The following is a 20,702-nucleotide window of genomic DNA, read 5'->3' as shown; positions in this document are numbered from 1 at the left end:
AGTCCTGGCCCACTCTGTTTGGTGTCCCATCTCCAGCCATGGTCATTTCTGATGTGTCAGAGGAAGTATTAAAAAACCCCTACAAGAATGCATGGGGACGGGGGCGGGAATCCCTTTCTGACTGTTGCAGATGACTGGCTGAAGCCCTGAAGCATGAGCTTTTAGGAACATAAGATATGAACTGGAAGAGACCCCCAGAGCTGCCAAGCCCTGTTCCCTATTGTCATAAACAACTCTGTCATACAGTCCCATTCATAAATTTGTCCAGTTCTCCCTTAACATGAATTAAGTTGTTTGCCCCCACAACTCTTATTGGGAGGCTGTTCCAAAATCTCCCTCCTCTGATGGTTCAAAACCTTCTGATTTCCAGCCTGAATTTGTTCATGGCCAGTTTATACCCATTTATTTTTGTGCCAACACTGTCCCTTGGTGTAAATAGCAATTCATATCCCCTTCTCAACCTTCTTTTTCCTACACTAAAGAAGCCAAGATCTTCTAGTCACCTCTCATAAGATAGACCCTCCATTCCCATGCTAATCTTAGTAGTTTTTCTCTGTATCTGTTCCAGTTTAAATTCATCTTAAGCATGGGAGACCAGAATTGTACACAATATTCCAAAGGAGGTCTTACCATTGCCTTGTACAATGGCTTTAATACTTCTCTGTTTCTAATGGAAATCCCTTGCATGGTCATCCTAGGATTGAATTTGCTTTTTCTGAAGATGTGTCACACCAGTAGCTCATCATCGTCATGTGATTAATCAACACATCCACATCTCTCTCCTTTTCTGTCACTTCTGCCTGATGAGCCCCCAGCATATAGCAGAAATTCTTCTTATTAGACCCTAGGTGCATAACCTTGTACTTTGTACTACTGAATTTCATCCCATTTCTGTTACTCCCATCTTCATGGTCATCCAGATCTCCCTCTATAGTATTCTGATCCTTCTCCATATTGACAATGCCTCCCAACTTTGCATCCTTAGCAAATATCATTAGCACACACCTACGTCTCATGCCAAGGTAATTAATAAAAACTCTGAACAACACTGGTTTCAAGGAACTCCATTAATAACCCCCCACCTTATAGCTCACCTTTCAGCACAACCCATTGCTTTTTTTCTGGCTCAGAATGACCACAATTTCTGTATCTGATGTGAATACTTGTTCAGATGCTATGCTAGATCCTACTGAAGTGTACTGCAAAGTTAGAATGCCCTTTCCTAGGATAGTTCATCACTTTAGTTCCTGGCTTTGGATCTTCAACACTTAGAATCATAGTGTTAGAAAAGTCTGCAAGAGTCATATAGTCTAACCCTCTGCCAAGATGCAGGACTTGTTCTATCAAAACCATCCAAGACAGATGGCTCTCCTGCCTCCTTTTGAAAACTGCCAATGAAGGAGTATCTAAAACCTCCCGAGGCAGTCTTTTCCATTGTCCTACTGTTCTTACCATTAGGAAGTTTTTTCCTGAGATTTAATCTAAATCTGCTATGCTGTAGTTTGAACCCATTGCCTCTTGTCCTGCCCTCTGTGGAGAAAGAGAACATTTTTTCTCCAACTTTTTTTATAGCAGCCTTTCAAGATGCTGAATATCTCTATCATATTGCCCCATAATCTTTTCTTTACCAAACTAAACATAGCCAAATCCTACAGTCTTTGCTCAGATGGCTTGCATTCCATCCATTTGATAATATTTGTTGCTCACCTCTGGATGCTTTCCAGTTTCTCTACATCCTTTCTATACATTGGTGACCAAAATTGGAAACAGTACTCCAGATGAGACCTAACCAGTGCCATGTAGAGTGCTACTATCACTTCCTGTGACATGCATGCTATGCCTCTCTTAATGAAACATAAAATTGTATTTGCTTTTTTGAAACAGCCTCACATTGCTGATTCATGTTGAGGTTGTGGTCCACCACAACTCCTAGATCCTTCTCAACAGTGCTGCTACCAAGCCAGTTTTCACCCATTCTGTATTTGTGCATTTGATTTTTCTCTCATAAGAGTAGCATCTTACATTTATCTTTTTTGAATTTCATTTTGTTATCTGCAGCCCAGTTCTCCAATTTATCAAGATTCCTCTGAATTTTAGCTGTATCCTCCAAAGTATTGGCAACGCCCCCCAGCTTTGTGTCATCTGCAAACTTGATCAGTATGCTCTCTATACCTAGATACAGGTCATTAATAAAGGTGTTAAACAACACTAGAACAGATTCCTGTGGAACCTCACTTGAGATTTCCCTTCAATCCGACATCATTCCATTAATTTAATTAAGTCTTTGTTTGCAGTTGTTTAACCAATTAGATATCCACTTAATGGTAGTGCTGTTGAGCCCACATTTCTCCAGCTTACTTATCAGATTGTTATAGGAGACTGTGTCAAAAGCCTTGCTGAAGTCCAGGTATATTATGCCCACTGCATTCCCCCTATTGCCAAATTAGTTACCCTGACAAAGAAGGAAATCAAGTGTTTTTTGGCATGATTTGTTTTCGGGACATCCATTCTGGCTTTTAATGATTACCCGCTTCCTCCTCCAGATATTCACAAATTGAATGATTTATAAATTACACTAGTAGCTCCCCAGGTACCGAAGTCAGGCTGATTAGTCTATAGTTCCTTGGTTCCTCCTTTTTCCTATTTTTAAAGATGGGCACTATGCTAACTCTTCTCTGGTCTTCCAGGATCTCCCCTGTCACCCATGAGTTTGTCGGTATCATTGGCAGTGGCTCCGAGGTTTCTTCAGCTACTTCCTTCAGTACCCTCTAATTCTAATAGTTGTTTTGGCAGCATGGTTAATTTATATAGATATATCTATATAGATAGAGAGACACACACACACACACACACACACATTAATTTCTTCAATTGATTCCAACAAGTGTCACCTAATTGCTGTTTCCTGGAACAAAATGTGAACTGGTCCTGTTTTGGTTGGTCATGCTCCCAGAGTGTCTGGAATATGTTTGAATGGGGCGGGGGTTTCCATACAAGAAAAGTGTGTCACAATCTCCCAATCAGCAGTTTTTTTTCATTCCTTCTTTCATCTCAGGTAAAACTGTATATGCAAGTGTGCATATGTCACATAAGATACCCTGAAGCCTACAGGTAGGTGCACTGGGTTGGGAACTTGGTGATAAACTCTTCTATTGATTGGTTTTAATATTTCTATATTTTTCACAATCTTATTATTGATCAAGATCTCATATCTCTACCCTAGGAGGCAGACAAGTACCATACACAAATTTTAAAAAAATAAGGTAACAGTGTAGCGGGGTGGTTACCCGCTCCTGCCCTGACGGATTTAAAAACAGCCCTAGGAGGGGGCTGTGGCTGGATAAAGCAGCTCTAAAAGCTGGGCTGATCTGTATAAAAAGACTGTGAGCCAGTACCCCACTGATTCTCCCTCTGCCTGTAGCGGGAGATGGGCCTGTCTGCAGGGAGCTAGAGACCGGGTACCTGAGTGGAGTAGGGCTGGGGAAAGGCAGAGGAGCTGGGAAGCTCCAGCCTGGAAAGACCCAGGCTGTGGCATAGCACAAGGCCAAGAGGTACTGGGGGTTGCAGAGGGCAGCCCAGGGGTAGGCCAAGGCAGCGGGTCCAAACCTAACCTTGCCAGTGATGAGTTGGCTGATACTGCCGTTTGCCCCATGGCATGGGGCTAGACAATGACTGGCAGTAGCCATACACTGAGGCGAGGTGGAGATAATGGGTGGGGGTTTCCCAGGGAGGAGAGACCTGAGAGCAAGGGGGTTACTGCCAGGGGGCAGCATCCCAGGTAAAAGGGGCACCAGGTCCAGGGAGGGACATGGGGGCCAACAGCAAGCGGTAAGGCAGATCACTGGCCTGCAGAGGGCACTCCAGGCTGGAAATTGAGCTAATTCCCTGAGAGACCAGCAGGAGGCGCTGCAGGGGTGAGTCCTCATGCTTACAAACAGATTTTAAAAATCTGTACAAAATCACTTGAGGCAAAAGAAAGGATAGAATTTAAGGGCCATATTCTGTGCTTTAATTATACTGGTTTTGGAGCCTGAACTATAGTTTTTAGCCCTAGAGCAACTCTTCCCAGATTAAGATTGAGGTACATTGGCAGGGCAGTGAGGGGGAACCTTGCCCTGCAGTCATGAACACAGGAGTTTTTCTTCAGAGGATGACAATTCAACATGAGCACTAAATCCACACATTTTTTAAAGATGAAGTTTATGGTTATATGCAAATTATTCATGAACAAGTACATTTGATAATAAATAATTTAATTAAAATATAACATATGAAGCCACATGAAAATTGGTAGTTACTGATCTCATATACTGCACCAGATATCAGAAATTCTACAAGCAGGTCAATACATCTATGCCCATCATTACCAGAAAATGAGCATGTCAGCAATTACCACCTGAATCTTTCCTAACAGAGACTAAATACCTCAGGGTATTACACGAATTCAAAGGCCACATCCGCCTCAGCCACCTTATTTAGTGTGCAGCTTCCTCCAATATGAGAAAGAGGGAATAATAAACAAGTAAAATACTCTGCTTATTCTAATTTGCTAGAATGGCCCCAAGTCCTCATCAGTATAGTTCTGTTATCTTGGAAACAGCTACACTGCTGATCCAGATTTAGATAGAGAGACGAACATGATTTATACAGTTATACAATGAGGAAGCTTACGGATGACCAAAAAGAATGATTCTAAACCCACAGAGAAGGCATACAAGAAAGTCACAGATGGGTCTGACTATACCTGAAACCACCTGGAAATAGCTTGTTTAATACAAAACTTATTGGAGTAGGTCCTGTATTCAATATAATGATTATATCAATGATCAATATGATCATAAAGATCAACCTTTACTAAATCAGTGATAGAAAATATGAATGTATGGTTCGTTTTAAGACAAAGCACAGGTCTTATAAATAGTAACAAATGAGAATCCAGTGTAAAGAGGAAAAAAGAGTTAGAAAGTTAAATTAGAAATATTAAAATGAAACCACCAAAGATAGTAAGCATGCAAGAATTATAATCTGACTTGTTAAAAATACACTATAAATGTTTATGGTTAACATTTATCTCTTTTATTGATTATTCAGTAAAGTGGAATGCACCAAAAGAGTGCTTATGCCTTACTGAAAATCAACTCATATGAGACTAAGATGTCTTCAAGTTATGGAGTGGCTAAAGAAGAACAGCTATTTAGTGGCCGGGGGGAGTGTCTTCCCCCTCCCAATATTCTCTGTCTTGCTAGGAAAGGGTTAATTGACAACCTGGTTTGTAATAGCTAGTTTAAATGTATTAAACCCCAGAGTAAAGGCCAGTTTTGTACACTGAACTCCATTTTCTGTCCTTTTATGCATGATTAAATGGCAATTAAGTTTTAATGAAAAGTGTTAGGCTGATTACAATTAACATAATCGCACCAGTCAGTTCATGTCCTCATGTTCTACATGCTGTGCTGACCTGGCAAGACAATGGACCTTTAATGGAGTCAAATGTCTTGCAAGCTTCAGCCATTTACATTCTTCCATTTAAGGCATTTATACCTACATATATAATGAAAGATAAAACACACACAGGTGTCACAGTGTATAAATCACTGCCTACCATAAATATATGCATTATTTGAAAATCCTTGGGATATGAAAAACTCATCCCCCAAGCACCTATAATAAACCATTCATTTCTTCCATGATTACCAGAAAATTGAAAGCAGCTCAGGACACATTTATAGATTCAGTTTGAGAGAAACAATATAAAGGCTCAATCCACCAAGGTGCTGCAAAGTCTGATCCAGATCCAACAGAGCATTTGAGCACATGCTAAACTTTGAAGTCAAGGAAGCCACTCACATACTTAAAGTTTAGCATGTATTCAAACGGTCTGAGAGATCAGGGCCACACTGCTCAGTATATTGCAGGACTGATTCCAAATACTGAACTCTTTTGGGGGCAGGTGGGGAGTGATATTTCATACGTGCACGCACACACACACACACACACACACACACAACTTTGCACTTGACAAGGATCATAAACCAAAAACTTTAAAGCATCAATCATGTTTTCCTTAACTTTAGCAGAGACTTCCAATTCACCACCACTAACTTCAATTCATTCCAGTGAGAAGTATACTGCAATTGCCAGCATGATCACCAAACGGATCAAGGAAAATTACACCAAGCTGCAGAAATCTGTTCTTGAATCCTAAAGCTTTAACTTGTCTCCTTTTCACCATGGTAACTGCTGAAGGTCAAGTACTTTATATTAGTACTTTTCTAGAAAGGTGAACAGCTTAAATACTTCCTTCCTTCAGAACATTTATTGCTAAATCTATATCTATACATCTCACGCTCACTTTCCCTTTATTATAGTATAGTACGAAGTGTGTTTATCTGTTCTAATATCTTAAAACAACTTCATTAAAATTTAACATTTTCAACTGGTAGGAATAGCAGCACATTTTCTATAATTAACCATACAGGAAAGAAACACTCATCAAGCCCCTGCCATATCTTATCTATCCATATAAAGCTATGACAAACTGATCAGTTACAGGAAATTCATCTCAACCCTTTACCCACTTCATCTATATTGTACCTAGGTATTTCATGGCTTAACAAACAAACAGTTCCTTAGGGCCTCTCACAACAAAATTTTTGATGGCCTCAGAGTGTGGCCACCAACTCTTGCTGGTGGTTGCTGTGACAATATTTCCTAAAATACTTAATTAACTTTGGGAAAAACAAATAAATATGCATATATGCATGTCCAAATCATTGTAATTTATTTATGTAGGGTTTTTTGCAGACTCAATAAAAATAATATACAGATTTCCCTATTCTTTACTGGACCTAAACAGAATAGAAACACAAATAAGGTGCTCTGCATCTTTTCCTTTTTTTGTGTTTTTTTATTTTCATTATTTTTTTTAGACTCGCTAGCTAGTAAGTCTGCTACTGTGAAAAGTGATATTTTTATATTTGATATCACTTTTCACAGCAGATTTACTCATCCCCAGCAAGCTGGGGAACAAATTAAACCCTGGATGGGGTGGTGGGTAAGGAGGCAGGAGGGCTGGGGCAGTGGAGGACTAGAAGGGGGTGTTGAGGATGCAGCTGGGGTCAGGGTGATGGGAGGTGAGTCTGGGGCTGGAGCCTGGGGTCCTGCTGCATGGCTGAGGGATGGAGGAGGCAGCAGGGCCCAAGGGCAACATGAGGAGAGGGGAGCCTGGGGTCACAGTCCAAACCCCTGTGGCTGGGGGACAGAGCCTACTGCCACATGGCCAGAGCCTGCTGCCCACCGCCCCGGACTGAAGCCCAAAGCCCAAGCCCCATCGACCCCAGGAAGACGGGGAACTCACACTGGTCACCTGCTCCTACAGTGTTTGTGGTTCCAGAAGGAGGCAGGGACCAACCCCTGCTGGCGACCCTGGTGTAGGGGCCACTTCTTCCCTTCCCCACTCCCCGCCCCCATCACTACCCAGGAGGCTGTGACCACAAGAAAAGCCCCTGGAGGATGCATGTGGCCACAGTGGCCACATTTGAGAAACGCTGCCTTAGGGCATGTCTACATGAGACACTGAGGAAAGTTAAACCAACTTAACTGAAAGTGTGAATTTAAAGTTCATTAGTTAAAATGTATTAACCCCCTGTTCACTTTAGCTTAACTGAAGTAAAGTTAAGCTAAGGGGAACTCAGGCCACTTTACTTCTGATCCAGAATGTCTATGCAGGGACATTGCATACTTTAAATAATGCAGTTTAAATTTACACCTTCAGTTAATTAAACTTAATTTTCCTGAGTGTCCCACGTAGACATGCCCTTAAATAAATTGTGTCCATACTGTGTATAGACATAATGGTTGGACTGAATAAAGACAGTAAGTTTTTCCCCCTTTGATGTACCTGAATTACTGGCATTTATGAGAGTTACATGATATCACAGGAAAACTCTATTCATTCAATGTTCTAATACTGAGACCATCACTCTTGTATCTAGAGTTGCAGTTACTTCACAGCTGAAGACATAATTCCAAAATTATTCATGCCAAATGGTTTAAAATCAAGCATTTTACAATATTTTTGTGTAGGTTTCTTTTACATTTTCACTGTTAAAATGAAATACATTTAGCTTCAAATACATGTAAATAAAAAAAGCACCTGAAACAAAAGTGTATGTGAGGGCCAGTTCATTTTTTAAGAAACAAAATTAGTTATTAGATAAAATAGGTCCAATATTTGAGGCTGCCATGGAAAATACATAGTGAGAGATTTAAAATAAAGACAAAAGGAACTTAGACTATAGATCCTAAAACCTCACCATGACCCGTAACTGTATTTTGTGTAAATAAAAAAAAACGATTCTCTTTGGGAAAAACTAACAAGCCTACTATAAGAAAAAAAAAACGTGTATTTGTGTACACAAGAATGATCACACCTGATTGTATTTGAGATAATAGAGGATTCACATACTTGAGAATTGGATGGAAAAGCCTGACTTGCTGATGAAGAAGTCACTGTCAAACTGTAACGTCAGTGAGTTGAAGGTGCTGTGGATATCCTCAGGAAGGGCTGAACCACTCCATTCTTTCAGAAGAATACTGCTTTCAACAGGACCATCCCACACCTTCAGGATGTCATGGGCGACCTCAGTGTCAAAAACAATAAAATGCAGACTGCAAAGGAAGAGTAACATGCTCTGTACATTACAACATAGGCATTAAGTCTATGAAACCTACCTTTATCAGGTTTTTAAGAGATCGGAACTACATGAACCAAAATTTCTATTGCACATGTAAATAAAACTAAGGACACTAGCTGAATTAGTTAGGTGTTACATTAAATTATGTCCAACTGCAGCAAATACTAGGAGGTAACATGCATATCACAAAACACCTGATTGATACTGTATTTGGGTTCCCAGGTGGGAAAACCCTATCTACTATATATATATATATTTATTTGAGGAAATATTTTACACAGTAATGTAAAAACAAACTAAAAGCTGAGCCTGCATAATATTTATTTCAATGTTTTGTTAAATGTATTAGAATGGACACAGATATCTTAAAAGTGTTTAATTTATAATCATTTTATTTTTATTTCTATTTACATTAAGATAGATTATGCTCACACTGGCAAGCACCTACTCGTATGCATAGACTTTAACTAATCACCAATAAGGGCAAGAGGTTCAAAATCTATCACACAAACTGCTAGCAATTTCCTTCCAGGAGATGCTCAGCTCAGATGCAGCATCTGACTTTAATCTATTTAGTGTGTAAGCCTCTTGAGGTATGATTTTGGCTTCATACCTGTCTGTAGAATGTCTAGCAATCTTTGATATATTCAGATTAAGAATTGTTCTATTGATTTCAATTGGCTTTGGATCAGGCTCTAAGAGGCTTTTCTGTTCTTGTGATGGAACAACAACTGAGGAAAATGGCCTGACCACTCAAACTAACAGGATCCAGACTTTAATGTCTCAGGATGGTAGACAGGGCATTCTCAAAGTGAATTCCACCACTCTGAAACTGGTTAAACTTTAGAGTACAGTGCCCGTCTATCTCTCTCTCCTTCCCTCTTTTTTCTCCCTCCCAGAGATTATGTTTTTGTTTTTGCTTCTTGAAAAAGAAGCAGCAAATATTCCAAATCTTTATTAATTTCTGCATCTGTCCCCTGAAAATATTTGAATGTTTGCACTTTATAAGCCAACTTAAGAAAAACAACTTTATGCCACTTACTGAAATTTAGCACTGCTTTCTCTAGGAGTAGTTTCACAAAACAATGAACTCCCTGAAAAAAGCTCCTTTTCTACACTCCTACATCATGTCTTTTTTGTTAATATTATCCTTAGATTCAGAGTTTAAGGTTAGAAGGGATCATTACCTCATATAGTCTGACCTCTTGTACATCACAAGTCATTCAATTTCACACAGTTACCCTTGTATTTAGTCCAATGACTTGTGCTTGGCTAAAACAAATAATAGTTTTTATTGTTAAATTCATTCTCATTTTACACAATTGGAGATTTTCAAAGAGGCAATTAAAGGCTTTTAAATTTTTTTCTCCCTCTTAAAGAGGAAGTGCTATTTTTAGGAAATCTTATAGTACATATTTCATCAGCATGACATGGGTTTTCAATCCATAAAAGAATTATGCACATGCTTTTTCACAGATTCATAGATTCTAAGGCCAGCAGGGACCATTGCAATCATCTAGTCTCACTTCCTATATAGGCCTTAGAACTTCCCCACAGTAGTTCCTAGCAGGGCCGGCTCCAGGGTTTTTGCCACCCCAAGCAGCAAAAAGAAAAAGGAAAAAAAAGCCACTATTGCAATTTGCGGGAGCTCTACCGCTGCCGCTTCAGTCTTCGGCGGCAATTCGGCAGCTGGTCCTTCGCTCCGAGAGGGAGTGAGATGCCCGCCGCTGAATTGCTGCCAAAGACCTGGACATGCCGCCGCTCACCGTTGGCCACCCCAAGCAGCTGCTTGCTGGGCTGGTGCCTGGAGCCGGCCCTGGTTCCTAGAGGAATTGCCAGTAATGGAGAATCCACCATGACCCTTAAATTGTTCCAATGGGTAATTACCCTCATTGTTAAAAAAATGTATGCTTTATTTCCAGTTTCAATTTGTCTAGCTTCAACTTCAGGCCACTGGACCAGGCTATATCTTTCTCTGTCAGACAGAAGAACCATTATTAAGTATTTGTTCCCCATATAGGTACTAATACACTGTAATCAAGACACCTCTTAATGTTGTTGTTGTTGTTAAACTAAAAAAGAGACTGAGCGCTGAGTCTGTCAGTATATGGCATGTTTTCTAAACCTTTATTCATTCTTGTGGCTCTTCTCTGAGCTCTGTCCAATATATAAATATCCTTCTCAAATTGTGGACACCACAATTGGACACAGTATTTCAGCTGTGCTCATACAAGTGCTTAACTTTATGAATACAAGTATAGTTAAGAATAACGGTTTGCAGGAACTAAGCCCCTCCCCCCTAAATGATTTTAGCTGTTTCTTTTTTTCACAAATACTCCTTTAAAATATTTTCTGTTTCTATTTTTTTTTGTACTGTATGTTTTCAAGTACATATCTATAAGATGGTTAGCCACTCAAGAGCAATTGTAGGCAAAATGGAAACAATGCACAATTAAAGATATGCAAAGCATAGCCTTTAAAGATGCTTGTTACAAATTTTGTACCTTTATTATTTATTTTCAATTTAACACAAAATTATCATGAACTATTTAAATATAACTTCAGGTTTGGATAACCTTTGTGTTTATTAAAGTTGATATTTAAACATGCAGGTGATGCAATTTCTTTACAGAATATGCAGTGCACCTAATTTCTGAAGCTATTCTGTTTAAAAGAAGAGGCCCCTTTGCTATAAAGTGCTCATACATTGCTATTCAAATATCACTTCTGGGAAATTAAAAAGAAGATATTCATGAAAGCTAAGGTTCTACTACAGAGGAGGTCAATTTAAAACAAGTTTTCAATTGTAGCATGGCAGAGTGATGTTACAAAGTGGGCTAGGACAACTGATCTTTCAATAGGGACATAGTTACTTCTTACTGGTAAGTTTGCCATAGTCATTTATTTGTTCTTTGTTTTCTAAGACTGGCTACCCACATCCTCTCTGACAGCTAACCCTCTTATTGTCTTGTACTTCTAATGGGAGTGAGCAGACCTCAGTCACAAGGGAAACTGAAGTCCCTCTACCAAAAGGCAACTAGGTGCAGCATTATCTTAAATGCAAGACACTGGATCTCAAAACAGATGGATAGCAGTTAAGAAAGAAAAACAAAAACAAAACCCGGAATTATATGGAAGTTACGTTATATGAACTGAGCCTTTGGGTTGTTTTCTGTTTTTATTTTCTCAATTCAGTGAGACTTTATTGACATGACAAGTTTTCTGAGTGTTGCCAAAGTGTGTGTGTGTGTGTACACAGACAGATCCCTTTGGAATCTGTCAGAGCTATTTGAAGTAGGAAAAGCTTCTGTACCTGTGCAAAAGCACATGATTGGAGGAAGCTAATAGAGGAGTTTCAGTCCCCACTTCAGCAGGAAGTTGTGTCAAACCCAGGAAGGTCTAATGACAAGACATTTTGAACCAGATTGTCAGAGAGAATAGTGCATTTTGCTATAAATTAGAGAGAAAGGGCTAACTACACAGAAGATTTAGGCACCTATCTGCCACTATAGGTGCTTAAGTCCAACATTTAGGTACAAAAAAGATTCTCACCCCCTCACTCCCCTGATTAGCTATCACCTAACCCTGTAGGCACCTAGACTCTCTAGGCACATGAGTTTCCATCATTAAAGTCTCCTAGGTTCTTAAGTTTCTATCAGTGAGCATATTCACAGCTACCTCAGTCTAGTTGCTGAGGCACCTATATCTCATGGTTAAGCCTCAGCAGGATCTTCAGATTAGGCACTGGACTTCCTATCTTTCCTTTGGAATCCAATCTGGTAAGTGTGCTCAGAGCACACCTAAACTCACAGAAGATGGCCAAGAGGGGGAGAGAAGGACAAATCCCTCAACCCCCCACCCCTTTCAGGCAATTTGACACCTACATCAGGACCGGAGGGAGGTACCTATATCTGCCTGGGATTTTCAGCTGTGTATCTTCTGGAGTTAATCACATAAGCCATTTTTTTGCAAGAAACAGAGCAGGGGGTGAGGATGAGCAGGGCCCTCCTTTATAAACATTAGCCCAGTGCTTAGGGTACAGTACTCACTAGGGATGTGGGAGACCGGGTTCATTTCTCCCTTCTCGCAGATGTGCAGAAATTCAGTGACTAAAGAATGCTCCTGTGCACTAATCACTGGGCTAAAGGTTATAATGGAGGGCACTCCTCCTCATCCCTGTTTCTTGCGGGGAAAAAAAAAGGCTTAAGCACAAAACAGCAGGAGAGGGTTCATGGTTGAGAATCCCAAGACACAGGCACCTCCCTCCAGCCCAGGCAACTAACTCCCTAAGAGGGCCATACCCTCTCCTTGACATTTTCTACTGGCTAGGGTAGGTGGCTGCCTCACTCTCCCTATGCATTGTACAGGAAGCCTAGGTGACTAACTTGAAACTGTGAATTTCACTGGGTGGGGAGCCCCCTAAAAGTTAGGCATTGCAACACTGAGTTCTGATAGTCAGCTTGAATTTTATATTATTTATATTTTCTTTCGCACTACAATTAAGCATGTGGATTACTATACCTCTGGGTCCATTCTATGTTATATCAGTATTTTGCTGGTATAATGCCATTGAAATGAATAGTTATGCCAGCATCAGGCCCCTGATCTGCAAAATGAGATGTTTTCTAAGATGTCAGTGCTCTCCCAACACAAAGAGCATCCGTGGCATGTTTGACAACATTCAATAAATAGCAACTACCTCATTTTGGAGGTTTTATTATTTTGGATTAAGTAGCACTAAAACTATTAGAACAGAGCCTCCTCTAATCTGAATTTAAGTTATGTATCTTGATGTGCATGTACAACATGTTACATGCTAAACTATCCACTTAAATAAATTCCTCATCACTATTCCATTTGGTAATTCAACACAATGCACTCATTTGATTACAGATCAAAGAACTGTCTAAATTGAGGGATTCAGTAAACAAAGACAATTAAAATAAAAGCTAATTTCTCTGGGCATGGCCCCTCAACCTTTGTTACCTTGAAAACAATGATACTATTCATATAGCTTAAGGCTGGAGTACAAGAACATTAATAGCCAGCACATCAGTGAGAGTAGTATGGCTATTTAAAAATACAGGGAGAGATAGAGATAATGTCATCTCAGAAAGATTTCTGAATTTGGCAGCTAGAGTCTGACCATGGAGATTTGGAAATACCAGAACCTTATATACTGATGCTGTAACCATGACCTCTTCGTAAATTAGGTCATTGATTCACCACCAAAAAGCTAAATAATTTTTTTAACATAACAATGGAATTATGTAGTCTACATTTTTACAAAAGTTAAAATATTAGATGTAAAAGAAGCTTTACAGAGTGCTATGTTACTCTTCAGGAGCATCACATCAGAAGCACAGCATTGTATTTACTGTAATTTAATTTAAAAAAATGATTCACTCTGAAGAATGGTAATATGTAAATATTAAATATGTTTTCTAGTTAACAATTGTTGTGTTTTGTGATTTCCTTGTTTCATTCTTTATTAATTTCAAATTTGTCTTTCTTATTAAAATGTAAATGAAGTACTGAATTCACCTGCAATGGAGTGAATTCATCACTTGGTTGAGTCATATGGGAATACATTTATCTTTTATTTCTGAGAAGAAGAAAAAGAAGAAGAAGAAAGAAGATGACAACATTGCAAGAAAAAAATGTACATTTCAATTAATAGATTTGTCTTTTCCTAGATTAAAGTTTATACATGGATGAATTATTTTAATTTAAGAGGCAAAAGGCTTCTGACTTGTTCAAAAAAATAAATGAATACCCTGTTTATTAACCATTTTCTTAAAAATAAGAGATAGCTAATATTCTAAACAAGTCCAATTACTGTATATCTTGTAGGTGTGTTATGTCCCCTACCACTTCATTCATTGGTGTACAACACTGGTATTTCATTGTCCATCATTAAATATGTTAATATCACAAAAACCTCTAAAAAGATAATTAATAAGAATATTTGTAAAGAACAATGTGAATCTCGTTGGTAGTGCTCTCGCATACTTTTTGCTCACCAACTGTTATCTGTCTGAATATTCAATTTCTCAAAAAAGCATGAGTACAAGCTAATATCTGCCATCTAAATATGGCCAATATTTGTGAGATTTTGTGTTCTATTTTACCCATTCCCTGGTAACTGCAGCAAACCTGCACTGAGAACCTCTAAAAATCAGTACTCCTACCGCTGAATGAATAGCCATGTCAGTGAGCAGTATTTATTAGATGCCACGAGCTGAGTACTGCCTCCTCCCTGATGGAACAGGAAAGTGAAGGAGGAATAAAAGCCTTCCAGTCCTTTCTGTACTTCAGCAATTCCCAGATGTCCACTTCTTGAATCCCCCCATTAGCTTCCATTGTATTATTGCATAAAATTAAAGCTCCTTATTTTGCCTCTGCCTCCTACATCTGCCTGGGATGGTCTAGGTATTGTTAATCCTGCCTTAGCACAGTGGGATGGATGAGAGGTCCTCTTGCAGTCCCTTTCAGACATACCTTTATATGATGCTATGATCACTGCTTTGCAATTATTTCTCTCGTGCCTTTTTCCATTCCCTACATTCTTCTCCTCATCGATATTTTGTGCCTACATCCTACACATGGAGCAGTCTCCCTGTTCCTTATCCACTGCACATTCCCACTCCCCTTAAAATTCTCACATCTTCAGAAAGTCCTTCCTGTCATCATTAGTAACCCTCAGAGTCTCTTTTTCCTGCAATGCTATCTTGTCTTATTTTTATTTAGGATCTTGTGGGCCAGGACAGGAGTGTTATCCTTGTTCTGTAAAGTGTCATGTACATTTGGAATGCTAATTGGTCAGGAATGCAAAATAAAAGCACCATAGACTTCTTTAGCCGGTGTTAATTGCCATATTCTCACTGAAGGCAAAGGGCCTACGACAATTAATTCCAGGTGAGAATCTGTCGCCAGGTACCCATCAAGTTAGACCCAAAATTCCATAGGCTCTGGTGTCCAAGCACTCTAGGCAGGGTACTAGGCATTCTACGCTCGGTTTAGCCAAACAAAACAAAATAGATTTTTATTGAATATTCCATATCACACAGGTTTTCATACTGAAGAGTAATGTTGAATGTAGCAATAGGGTATTAAATAAATACATTACAACAATTAAGAGGGAAATTTTTAAAGGCACCAATGGCAGTTAAGTGCCTAGAAAAAAATCATTTCTTTAAAGTTCAGTTAATTCATAACTGCTATATTCCACCTCTGCTCTTTGGGCAAACCTCCCATTGACATGGGAGTTACAGAGTGGACTGAGGTTAGCATGAAGATTTAAGGGTATAATCTCAACTGGGAACTCTTTGAGGCATGGATTGTCTTTTTAACATGTTAGTATAGTCCCAATGGGAAACTGATCTCTGACAGGGTTGCTTAACTGCTACTGCAATACAAATATCTGTAATAATACCCTGGCCTAATTCAATTGAAAATTGAATTTGGCCATCTACAAAGACTGAATCTGAAACCTGGTTTTGCAAGTATTTATCACTTAAATGAAGTTAAAATATATTGAATATGCACATAACATAACATGTCTTTTCTAATTGTTCTGTGGCATCTAGTGCATTAATGATAAAAGGTGCTGGACCATATATACAGAATGTAAAATAATGTAGTATGTAGTAGTCAGTTGCCATAGAGTTTCATTTACAAAATATAGACATTAACAATTCACATTAAGAATTGAAATTAAGCATATACCTAATTGTCTTCCCTGGATCTGCCTCTATAATCCAAGTGCAATGAAGATTGTTGTCATATGGTGCTGGGTAACCTGGTGACAATATGCGACCAGAAGTAGCAGCATGAATTCGACCACCACACTCAGCTGCAAAATAAACAATCATTTTACTTCTTATTAAAAACAAGGCCATGATATTTAGCACTTCACTTTTTACTTCTATTTTTAATTAGACAAAAATATATTGATTTCACCATGTCCTACAACAATAAAAGAAAAGCCCTCTGATATCATGCAGGAAACCATTAGCCTCTATAATATAAAGAGAAGGGTATGTCTACATTGCACGCTTCTTTTGGTGGCACATAGAGTACCTGCTGGCATATGCCCCTAGCAGGAGTATATATAGCAGTATAGATGGTGAGCATGGCTTAGGCAAGTAGAGTAAAGACATACCTGAAAAGTGTGGGTACATGTGTGAGTATATGCTCTACATGCTTTCAACTTGTCAAAGCATTGGCTCGCCATCTACACTGCTATTTTTAGCAGTGTAACATCCAGCTGCCTCTTTGCTCCTGGCTCTTTTCCTCTTATAGAGAAAGACTCCCTGAGCTGCGAGAGGCAGTGGGGAAAAGCTTGTTTCCCCAGTGCAGAACCCTTCCATGCCTCAGGGAAAGACTGTGGCAGCAAGGAAAGGCTCTGGTAGAGGGGAAGCCTTTTCCCACTGCTTCCTGCCTCTCTTCCAGATCCTTTCATTGAATCATAGAATCACAGGACCAGAAGAGAGGTCATCTAGTTCAGTCCCCCGTACTCATGGAAGGACTAAGTATTATCTAGATCATTCCTGGCAGGTGTTTGTCTAACCTGCTCTAAAAATCTCCAGTGATGGAGATTCCACAACCTCCCTTGGCAACTTATTCCAAAGATTAACCACCCTGACAGAAAGTTTTTCCTAATGTCCAACCTAAACCACCCTGGCTGCAATTTAAGCACATTGCTTCTTGTCCTATTCTCAGAGGTTAACAAGAACAATTTTTCTCTCTCCTCCTTGTAACAATCTTTTATGTACTTGACAACCGTTATCATGTCCGACCCCAGTCTTCTCTTCTCTACAATAAACAAACCCAGTTTTTCACTCTTCCCTCATAGGTCATGTTTTCTAGACCTTTAATAATTTTTGTTACCCTACTCTGGACTTTCTACAATTTGTCCGCATCTTTCCTGAAATGTGGCACCCAGAACTGCACACAATACTCCATCTGAGGCCTAATCAGTGTGAGGTAGATACTAAGAATTACTTCTCGTGTCTTGTTTACAACACTCCAGTAAGAATTCCCAGAAGGATGTTTGCTTTTTTTGCAACAATGTTATACTGTTAACTCATATTTAGCTTGTGATTCACTATGACCCCCAGACCTCTTTCTGAAGTATTCCTTCCTACACAATCATTTCCCATTTTCTATGTGTGAGACTGATTGTTCTTTCCTAAGTGGAGTATTTTGCATTTGTCCTTACTGAATTTCATCCTACTTCAGACCATTTCTCTAGTTTGTCCAGATCATTTTGAATTTTAATCCTATGCTCCAAAGCACATGCAACCCCGACCTTCTTGGTATCATCAGCAAACTCTCTTTGTCATTATCTAAATCACTGATGAAGATATTGACTAGAACCAGATCCAGAATTGATCCCTGCAGGACTGCACTCAATAAGCTCTTCCAGCTTGATTGTGAACCACTGATAACTACTCTCTGGGAATGATTTTCCAATCAGTTATGCACCCACCTTATTGTAGCTCTATCTAGCTTGTATTTCTCTAGTTTGTTTATGAGAAGGTCATGCGAGACAGTATCAAAAGCCTTACTAAAGTCCAGATATACCTAGTGCTATAGTCTAGCGCTTCCCCCTAGCCATAAGGCTTCTTACCCTGTCAAAGAAAGCTATTAGGTTGGTTTGACATGTTGACTCTTACTTATCACCACATTATGTTTTAGGTGTTTCCAAACTGATTGCTTAATTATTTGCTCCATTATCTTTCCAGCTACTGAAGTTAAGGTGACTGGTCTATAATTCCCTCGATTGTCTTTTTTCCCCTATTTATAGATTGGCACTATATTTGCCCTATTCCAGTCTGCTGGAATCTCTCCTGTTTTCCATGACTTTTCAAAGATAATCGCTAATGGATCAGTTGCAACTGACTCATAGCAACACACCACAGTGTAGATGCAAAGTATTTTCCACATACACTGCATGCTATTGCCAGTGGTGTGTAGTGTAGACATAGCCTTAAGAGTAAAATATCTTCTGAATATATTCTCTTTCAACAAAAAGGATGCAAACAAGCATGAAGGACCAAATCCTCAAAGGTATTTAGATCATAGAATCTCAGATGTCTAACTCCCATTGATTTCAATGGGAGTTAGATGCCTAAATACTTTTGAGGGGTTGGGCCCAGGAAACGAAATGAATTTGGGCCTGAACCTGCAGTTTTTGCATAGGCAAAGCTTTCTGTTTTTTCAGGGAAAGTAAAAAGTTTAAGGATTCAAACTCAGTCATATAGTCCCTGACAAAAAACAAAACACAACAACAACAAAAATACCAAGTAACCCTCTGCTAAAAGGAGATTAAGATTGAGTGCATATATCAAAACATTAAGGATAAAAAAAAGGATATTGAAATTATCCCCAAACCAGACATTACAAAACCAGGAAACTCATGATTTAAGGTTGCACTTATGAAATCCTACTGTGTTGTGGTAAGAAATGCACAGCTGAATCACCCAAATATGCTTAGTTCTGCCCTGTAGTGATATAATGCAATAACCATGCAATTATAATTAAGGGATTGTAGGTTTTGTAGTCCCTGATTAGACTGACCTGTTTTATTTTTTTAAGATATTTTGTCTTCACTTGTCTCCCCTCATGACACATCAAAAGGACAGAGTTAACGTTGTTTGGGTGCCTTAAGGGCAACCTAACTCTGAATTTCTTGGGTTTATATTGCTTGGTTTTGGTACAACTGCAACATCCCTCTAACATTTTTGTTTTTTAATGTTTTTAAGTTACTGATATACACTTTCAAGTTTAGCTCCATCTTATGTGGTTCTTTTTGTCAGGGAATTTCCTTAGTTTTGTAATAATAAGAAATTTTATACACCCAACTAAAGAAGAAACCAGTGAAAATGATATTATATAATATTCCTTCTGATTTAAAAATACGTAGTATCAAGTTTATTTATTTTTTAAGGGCAGATTCATCAGCACAGTAAACCAATGCAAAGCAGCCAGAGCACATCAGCCAGATAAGCCATGTTTTGGGTAGCTTTGAATTAACAGAGCACCGCAAAGCAGCCGAACAATATTGGTGAATGTATCCCTTAATATGCAATTGCCTGATCAATTTAGAGGGCTATGTTAATGAGACTGGCACTATGTGTAAGAAGGATAGGGATCGCCAAGTCAGAGAATACCAGTGTCTGTGATTTAAGGGCTTCCCTTGTGCTTCTAACTTCAGTTCCCTGAGCAGTGCTGACTCATTGTGCATTGGTGTCAATGGGAGTCCCTCAAGCACTGATGATCATCCTAGCATGAATCCACAAAATCATTAAAGAGCAGTGACAGCTGGACCAAATAATCTATCAGTGAACACACTTGACACATGTCCAGTCTACCTTATGGCACTGAGTTACAGGGATTGTTACAAGGACATTAATTATGGAGGAAGGGTGGCAATTGGTTGAGTCACTTCCATCACCACAGCCCCACTTAATAGTTATCTGACGCCTCATAAAAATGAGAGACAATATTTAATAATTTAGCTTAATTACAACCAATACAGCCTATGCACAAGATTCCAGTTAATTTTAACTATTTAAGAAATGTAAATGTAAAGTGTTAAAATAATCTGGGACACAGAAAAGACTGATACATATGGTAAATATTTTTAGAGGACACAGATTTTATTTATTTTTATACACTAACAGATTTTCTTATAAATTCTAGGATGATTCAGTCAGTACATGCAAAGTGATGTGAGGTTAGGGAGAATACACTGTATTTTTCTTATAAAAATCAGGTTGAATTCCTGTTTTCAGTGCAAAACTAAGGAGTTGTGAACAGCACCTCCATAATTCAGAGGGATTATTTGTTTGATCAGTTCTAAGGCTCAAACTTTCCAATTGTATCAACCAACACGCAGACAAATAACCAACTCAAAGGAGATATATATTGTTGACAGTCATGCTATGTCCATTGGGAACAATTGATATTAAAGCAAACAAAATCCATTAAGGTAATGTC

General features: G+C 38.9%; 1 protein-coding gene across 16 annotated transcripts in view; it reads right to left on the bottom strand.

The window, feature by feature from the left end:
- CSMD1 (CUB and Sushi multiple domains 1) overlaps positions 1-20,702 on the bottom strand; it is a 1,616,238-nt gene that overhangs the window by 359,748 nt on the left and 1,235,788 nt on the right. For all 16 annotated transcript variants that reach the window (XR_005595828.1, XM_039529053.1, XM_039529047.1 and 13 more), the window contains 2 exons: positions 16,425-16,551; positions 8,468-8,670 (listed from right to left, as the gene is read on the bottom strand). Coding sequence is in view for 15 of the 16 variants with exons in the window: in XM_039529053.1 (XP_039384987.1) it covers positions 8,468-8,670; positions 16,425-16,551 (330 nt within the window). In the remaining variant the exon portion in view is untranslated. The remainder of the gene's footprint in view (positions 1-8,467; positions 8,671-16,424; positions 16,552-20,702) is intronic.

This window comes from Mauremys reevesii, linkage group 3 (genome assembly GCF_016161935.1).
Source record: "Mauremys reevesii isolate NIE-2019 linkage group 3, ASM1616193v1, whole genome shotgun sequence".
NCBI lineage: Eukaryota > Metazoa > Chordata > Testudines > Geoemydidae > Mauremys > Mauremys reevesii.
This window is presented reverse-complemented; position numbering and strand designations above follow the sequence as displayed.